Here is an 8,657-nt window from a genome sequence, read left to right on the forward strand (position 1 = left end):
TACAACTGACTAGAATCCCCGACTGTTGTACCTCTTGGAAACGTAAGCATGGTTACCAAGATATATATAAGAAACCCCAACAGTAGCTTGTGAAGGTGTAAGAGAACCACCCAATACCCTCAAAGTACTTCTAGGCGTCATAACAACCTGTCTGGGGATTTACAGAATATTAATTAATTTGGCACTTAATCACTTAATCTGCTGTGACACTGTTTACTCTGTTACTTAATTCTTGATAAGTACATGTACCCTATTTCTCAAACTAGATTGTAAATTCCTGGTGTTTAAGAACTATAGTTTATTCTGCTTTTTATCTTCTATAGTACCTGTACACGTAATACTTAGATATGTGTTCAGTAAAAACTGTAGAAGACACTAGGTGTCATGGGGAATCACAGTGCCAGTAGCAAATTAATTTCTCTTTCCCTGGGCTGAATAACTTTTTCAATGCCATCCCTTCAAAAAACACTAAAGTCTGAAAGCAATAAATTTTACTGTGGATATCACAGCACTTGGATAAAGACTTTCCGGAAAAATTCCCTTCATTTTTACACTACACTTAAAGTTTCTGAAAAATCAAAATGAAAAAACACTTGGTTTTTGTGTATTATTTCAATACACTCGTCTACCATTGTGAAGCACTCTGATAAAACATTGTCTAAGTTCAAAATTACAACTTGCAAGTTACAACTTTGTTGTTTTAACCCCCAACACTCAAGAAAACTAGAAGAAGCAATAGCATTTCTAGTTCCCAGCACTAAATTCTAATAAAAGATATCAAAATGGCCTGGTGGGGGCAGCATAACACAGTTCCTTGGGAAAAGTATACCTAGGTTTTCCTTAAAGGCCGCGAAGATAAACACAATGACAGAATTTCAAGAGAAATATTTAGACAATACTAACCAACAAGAAAATACAGATGATTCTGAGCAACCAGAAACAAATTTATAACATCCAAACAGCTAAGAGGATTATACCCTTGGTGAAGAAAACAGCCTTAGTCAAATTCCTAGATATAAAGGGGGGAAGAGGCACAAACTAGAACACTATCTTGAATTCTCTTCAAAGGAGATTTTGCTATCAAACAAATGAAAATATTTATAATACAGTGCACTTCTGCATTTCCTTCAACATCTAGCTCCATGTCTCACGTTGTAAGCACTAATGCTTATTTACTGAATAACTGAATGAGGTAGTCCCAGAAAGATATACACATGTTCTATAAAGTCCTTTGTCTTTGCTGATTTACAAGGGTCATCCACTTCTTAACGAAAGCAGAGGAATCTTACAAGCACGTATCAAAGTGGGTAATTTTAGGTGTGGATTTATCAAGATCAATTTAAGCATTTACTGAGTATACCAGGCACTAAGTAAAGCCCTACAGATACAATGATAAACAAAACAGGGCCCCTGCTCTCAGAAAGCTCAAAGCTTACAATAAATAAATGAAGATATCATATTTGGTATTCCCCTATTCAAAAGGAAGAAAGATTTTTTAACAGGAGATCGTGTTACTACTTAGAACAACTGAAAACAATATCAAATATTAAAACCCAAGACTTATCAACTAGCCTGTGCTTTTTTGGATAACTGTCTCAAGCAAAAGCTATAGACAGCTTTATATGAAAAACAAAACAATAGCATATCTAAGCCTGTATCTGATACATAATGCTTCTTAGAAATATTACTCAGCTACGTAAATTTCTTAAATATATAAATCTATTGGTTCATGGGCAAGGAACTCCCACTGGTCCAGGATCGATCTGGGATCTTTCAGAAACTCAAAGATCCTAAAGGTAGACAAAAGGGAATGATTAGTCTGGTGAGCTGTTCTGAATTCTGGTGACACTGGTGAGGAAGTAGAAAAGGAGAAGTAGATCAGGGAAAAGTGCCTAACAGAGGGGAAAGTAAAGTGTAGAAGTGATAACGCATTCTGGGCAGAAATGAGTTGAGCTCATATACAGACGCAACAGGATAATAATGAGACAAGTAATATATAGTAATGTCAAGTTAGTGATGGGTATTCAAGGCTAAACTATATTGAGGTCACAGTCTGTGTAAAATCAAGGCACTGAATAGAGTTCTTAAAGAACCCACATATTAAAGGAAGATTAGTCTGTGTATAGATAGATTGGAACTGCAGGATGAATGGCTAGAAAATTCAGGAATGTAAAAGGTTACACTACTCCCTTTATTTTTATATTTTTTATTTTTATTTATTTATTTTTTTGCGGTACGCTGGCCTCTCACTGCTGTGGCCTCTCCCGTTGCAGAGCACAGGCTCCCGACGCGCAGGCTCAGCAGCCATGGCTCACGGGCCTAGCCGCTCCGCGGCATGTGGGATCTTCCCGGACCGGGGCACGAACCCGTGTCCCCTGCATCGGCAGGCAGACTCCCAACCACTGCGCCACCAGGGAAACCCCTAGTCCCTTTATTTTTAAAAGAGTCAACTAGCAGATACATATCAACTGTAACACTGTAGATAAAAGAGAAGTAACAGACTCAAATAATTGGTTCCATTAATAGGAATTTTAAAATTCTCATTCTTTGGGACACTGCTCAAGTATTCTAAGGATCTACAGATCACTGATAAAAGAAGCTACCTAAAACGGCTTTTATGCTTTCTACATCCCGTTATTGAAAATAAACTTAATTAAACTTATCATTCATGCCTTAAATGTATCATGTTAAGCACTGAGAACGCTTCACTCTCGCTGTTAATACCAGGGAAGTGAGTTTTGTATATTAAGAATATTTTCAAACATTTACATATAAATTAAATTACCCCACCTAAGTGAAAACCGGCGTTTCAACTGATTTTTTCAACCGATTGAAAAAAAGCTTCTAGGCGCTTACTGATCACTTTTTAAAAATCCAAGTACAACATCCAATTAAATGCCCTAATCTTAAACGTACAGCTCGAGAATTTTTTACAGGCGTGCACACGTCAGTATAACCGTCCTCCACTAATCACTTATTTTTTTTCCAAATATTTTCATCCGACATCCCAAACCAAAACAAAATCTCTCTCCTTTGGGAGCGACGAGCTCCTCGACTCCCTTAAGTAAGATGCGTGGATTTCCAAGAGATACCTTTAGCCGGGGCACGGGAACGGCAGCTCGTCAAATTTAAGGCGGAGGAGACGATCCCGGCCCGGCACTCGGTTCTAAGACAAAGCTCAGAACCGCCAACCTCGATAAACATACAAAGAAAAAATAACCAAAGCTCCTGCTCCAGGTGGGGCGGGGGCCGAGAGACCCGAGAAGACTTTACAAACGGATGACACGGCGCGGGGCCCGGCAGCCAAGCCCCCTCGCCGGGGCCCGCGGCGGCGCTCCCCGGCCAGGCAGGGTCGCGGGGAGGCGGCTGGCTCCAGGAGACACCGCCAACCTCCTTCTCGAAACGGCGAGCTGGAGGCAGGGGCTGGGGGTTCCGGCGACAATAAGGAGGGAGGAGTCATCCTACCTCTCCCCGTGCGCGCTGCGCGCTCCGCCGGGTGCGGGGAGACTGCGGGCGGTGCGGCGGCTCCGCAACGAGGCCGCGCGCGCCCGAGCCTCAGCGGCCGGCGGGGGTTGACGCAGCGCGGGCGGCGAGGCCGCGGCGGCCGCGGGGACAGGAACGCCGGCGGCGGCGGCGGCGGCAGCAGCAGCAGCACCGTCGGCGGCGGCTACGAAACGCCGGCTCCCCTCCCACCTCCGGCCAGTCGCCCGCCCCTTCCTCCGGGGTCTCGGTCCCCTCCCCGCGCCCGGCGCCGGCCGCGCTGCGTCTCACCTGCAGGTGACCTGTTTAGTCCAGCCGCCGCTGCTGCCGTCGCTGCCGCCTCCCCCGCCCCCCGCCCCCAGGGACGGGGAGGTGACTGTGGGGGTAGGGGTGGGGGAGGCCGCTGCCGCCGCTGCCGCTCGTGCTCCTGATGTTGTGGCTGTTGTTCCGGGAGCTGCAGCCTCCGCCATTACTGTTTATCCCACACAGCAATGGCGCCGGAACTTCCGGGATCACATAATTCCGGTCCGGCTGCGGGGAGGAGAAGGCGGCAAGGCGAGGGGTGGAGAAGGACACTGAGGCGCCCGCTCGTTCCCCTCTGCCCCGCGTCGCGTCTCAGAGCGATCTCGCCGCTAGCACTGCGGGCCGGAGCCCGAGCGCCCCCAGCCCGCCCCCAGGGCTCTCTGATTGGTGGGCGAGGCAGCCCCGCCTTGGAGGGGCGGGGCGAGGGCGGGCTACCCCAGGTGAGGCCCACCCCCCCACCTACTGCCCCCAGGCTCCACATCCAGGGAACCAAAGTCCTCACTTCAAGGGCACTGGCTGAGAGGAATGCGTCCCAGCATAGGCTGATGCAGTGGACAGGCGGAGTGGGATTGGGGTCCTGGGTTTGAATCCAGACTTCCCTGGCTCTACCAATTACTAGCTGTACGAATTTGAGCTGGTTACCCATTCTCTCTAGCCTCAGTCTCCTGATCTCTCAAATGGGGGTGAGAGTAGGCCCCACCACATTGGGTTGTGGTGAGGTTTATATATGTGTGGCAATCACTGAGCTTAGTGCCTGGCAGACTAAACACTTAATAAATGTTCTCTCTTATTCTTCCCATCAGAGGTGGGATCTCTCAACCCAAGAGAATAGTATGGTGGCTAAGCAAATGCTCTGCAGTCGGCTTGTCTCCGTTACCTCCAGGCTTCTCCCATTCCTAGCAATGTGTTTTTGAGTAAGTTAACTTACCTCTTAGTCTCCTGCTTTCCATCTGTAAAATAATAATAATAATTTAAAAATAACTCCCTACCCCAGAGACGATTATGAAAATTAAATGAGAGTCCACTGTGCTTCACACTACAGTTTTAACTTAATAGATATTGAATAACAAAAGCTGTCTGAAATATCCCAGCTTCTAAGAGTTATTTCTAAAACTAAGAACATTAAAAAGTATTTAATCCTACTTTCTGATTAAACCCCATAGTCCACACAGATGCTGCATATTAAATCCTGAGCAGTTTTTCATGAGCCCTTAAATTTGCTTTTCTATAGTCTCTCTACCTTGAGAAAGTGAAAATCCACCCCACTGATAATCAGACCACAATGTACCCAACAGACACAAACAAGGACAGTGGCAAAGCCAACAGAAAACAATGTTTCACCCAAGGCCACACCATGACTGCAAAATGACTAACAATCCCCTTTTGAGTAATCACAGCTTTTTGCTAATGACCTTCCCAGCCCCACTTCACTTCTCCCTCTGACCTCCCAAAGAAGATTTATGAGACACCCAGTTTCTAAACTGCCCCACCTCACGACAGCACCCCAAACCAGAGCTGGTTTCCTCTTCTGCTGTGTTGTTACCCAAAAAGAGCTTCAACCCTGTGAGAAGCCCCTCCCTATTCCCCTTTCCAAGATGCCCACATTCCGCTCCTGGGTGGCCTCCCCTGCGGGGGCAAGTTAATAAATCTTTGTTGGACTACAGGTGTGTCCCTGGTAGTCTTTATCTGTTAGGGTTTATCTGTTGTTGTTAAATAACAAAATTTCAACCAAGTCAATTTTATGATCTAATTGGCTTTATTGAACAATTCATGAATTGGACATCTAGAAAGGAGTTGCACTGAGCTGTAGAAAAGGAAAGGTTTTTAAAGGCTGAAAGGGGGCAGAAAAAGGAACTTATTAGCAAAGAAAGCATTGTTCTCCCAAAAAGAACAGAAGGGGCCTACTGGTCATTATCACCTCACCTAGTGCTGACCAGGTAATTCCAGGTTGACTGGTTAAAGGTTACATTCCTGGGGGGTTGAGACAACAGGCTAGGCATTAAGTCTTGGTTTGGTGATGTGAGGTTTAGCACAAGTGACTCCATTTTGGGCCTTCTGTCTCCTTTTTAACACAGTCAAGTGATAAATTGTGTTTTTAAAATGTGGGAGTAGGAAAGGAAGTACTGAAACTTTTTTATGTTAAGAAAGAGGGTCATTTAAAACAATTCTATTTTAGAAAAATCCTCTTGTAAAGTATGGATTCTTTTTGTCTCCTCACTGCTGCCCTCACCTGGAAGCAGTGATGCTCAGCTCAGGGCCCTCAGAGCAGTCACAGGAGATGGTAAAGGATCTGAGCCACAGAGACACACCTGGAAAGGCCCTGGGCCTCAACTTCAAGATGGACTGAGGATGGAGCCCAGACTGTCCCCGAGACCCCATGTGCCCAGCCAAGCTGAGCTCTGAATTTTAGATCTTCCTGTTCAGCCCTGCAGCCAAAGTGACTTTCTCTGCTCCAAGTTCTCCAAGGAGGGTTTCAATCAGGGTAAGGCTTTACTAGGCCCCATCTACAGACCTCATCTCTCTTCTGCCCCTTTTTCGCTTCTCCAGGAACTCTGACCTCAAGCTTGTTACCAAATGCAAGTTTGTGTGCCCGAGGCACCGTGAGGCCAAACAGACCTAAACATCAGAGTCTGGTGCAGAGAGAGGTTTATTGCAGGGCCAAGCAAGGGGAACGGGTGGCTCAAAAAACCCCAACTCCTCGATGGTTTTCAAGGAGAAGTTTTTATAGGCAAAATTAGGGGTGAGGGCTGCAAGGTGTGTGACTTTCTTCTGACTGGTTGGTGGTGAGGTAACTGGACGGTGCTCCAGGAATCTAGCGTTCAGCCCGAAGTTGCGAAGTTACCATCCTCCACCTGGGTGGGGACCTTAGTTCCTGCAGAAGAACTCAAAGATATTGTTATGTACATTCCTTCAGGAAGAACCAGGACCCTGCCCCGAGGTTTCACTATTGTTTCTTGACTACTCCTTCTTTGTTTCTGTATTCCCTCCCTTCCCTGATTAGCAACTGTTTGAATCCACCCTTTGGGACTCAGGGAATATCAAGGAGGCTGAATGAAGCTTATAAACAAGAAACTGGGGGCAGGGAAAGGATTTGTACTTGGTTTCATGCTGACCCAAACATGCAAGTCACACTCTCACAACCTCATCATCTAGACATTTCCATGGCTACCTCCTCCAAGCTTTTGCCAAAACTCAACCAGAAATTCTCAAATCTCGGGGCTGGGGGTGATTAATTGGGAGATTGGGATTGACATATACACACTACTATATATAAAACAGGTAACTAATAAGGACCTACTGTATAGCACAGGGAACTCTACTCAATACTTTGTAATGACCTATATGAGAAAAGACTCCTAAAAAGAGTAGATAAATGTGTTGACTAAAAAACTCTTCACAACCTAAAAGTTGAGAGTTGTGTTTTATTCACCTGGAGTTTTTAGGACTTCAAGCCCGGGAGTCAGCGTCTCAAGTAACCCTGAGAAAATTGCTCCGAGGAGAGGAGGGGAGCTGGGGTATATACTTTTGTAACAAAGGGAAGTTAGTAGGAACAAAAGATTACTGTTAATAAAAGAAAACCAGATATCTCAAGTTAAGGAATTTAACATTTTTCTATGTATGGGAAGATGCAAGAGTTGGGCTCACTGAAATCATTCCTTTGATATGCACCTCAGCTGTCTGGGGCCAGTAGCCTGTGTTTTCAGGTCCTGAGTTTCCTCAGGGCTCACCGCAGGGAGTGGCTGCAGTCTGATGGCTGCTAGATGGCAGGTATTCTTTCCTTCCTGAGTCCCCTCAGGGATCACCAGCGCAGCCTAGTGAGCTGCAACTGCTGATGACTGTGACATCCTTTGTTTACTGATAATGGCAGGCAATATTCCATTTATCATATGTGTATGTATAACTGATTCACTTTGCTGTACAGCAGAAACTAACACAACATTGCAAATCAACTATACTCCAATAAAAAAATTAATTAAGGGATTCCCTGGTGGCACAGGGGTTAAGAATCCGCCTGCCAATGCAGGGGACACAGGTTCGAGCCCTGGTCCAGGAAGATCCCACATGCCACGGAGCAACTAAGCCTGCGAGCCACAACTACTGAGCCCGTGCGCCGCAACTACTGAGGCTGTGTGCCTAGAGCCCGTGCTCCGCAACAAGAGAAGCCACCGCAATGAGAAGCCCGCGCACCACAACGAAGAGTAGCCTCCCGCTCACTGCAACTAGAGAAAGCCCGCGCACAGCAACGAAGACCCAACACAGCGAAAAATAAATAATTTAAATAAATAAATTTTTAAAAATTAAAACAATTTAAAAAAAGAAATTCTCAATTTCTCCTCTGACTGCCTTTTAAAATATTGCAACACGTTTCCTCACCACCTCACCCCACCCTCCTACAATCCTAATCCCCTTACTCCGCTCCATTTTTCTTTTTCTTTCTTTCATTTTTTTTTTTTGGCATGCAGGATCTTAGTTCCCCGACCAGGGATCGAACCCATGCCCCTGCAGTGGAAGCTGGAGTCTTAACCACTGGATCACCAGGGAAGTCCCTGCTCTATTCTTCTTTATTGCATAGTATTTACCTTCTAATTTACTATAGAATTTCTTGTTATTTATTTTTTAATTGTCTATCTCTCCTAGCTAGAATATAAGTTCCCTGAGGGCAGGAATCTTTACCTATTTTGTTCAGATGTATCCCAAGTCCCTAGTACAGTGTCTGGCATATAGTAGGTGCTCAATAATATGTGGGCAATGGATGAAAGAATTCTCTGTTGTTAGAAAAATTACTACGCCTTGTCTCACCATCCATACCAATAGGAATAATGATGTTTTGTGTTATAGGGAAACAAAATAAACAAAGAGTCATCCCTTTCTCT

General features: G+C 45.3%; 1 protein-coding gene across 2 annotated transcripts in view; it reads right to left on the bottom strand.

Moving 5' to 3' along the window:
- Window positions 1-4,082, bottom strand: part of MKRN1 (makorin ring finger protein 1) — a 29,008-nt gene extending 24,926 nt beyond the window's left edge. For both annotated transcript variants that reach the window (XM_082846990.1, XM_082846989.1), the window contains exon 1: window positions 3,772-4,082. In XM_082846990.1, coding sequence (XP_082703116.1) covers window positions 3,772-3,950 — 179 coding nt within the window. In that variant the 5' untranslated portion in view covers window positions 3,951-4,082. The remainder of the gene's footprint in view (window positions 1-3,771) is intronic.
- Between the last annotated feature and the right edge of the window lie 4,575 nt (window positions 4,083-8,657).

The sequence above is a fragment of the Leucopleurus acutus genome (genome assembly GCF_964270905.1).
Source record: "Leucopleurus acutus genome assembly, chromosome: 9".
Classification (NCBI taxonomy): Eukaryota; Metazoa; Chordata; class Mammalia; order Artiodactyla; family Delphinidae; genus Leucopleurus; species Leucopleurus acutus.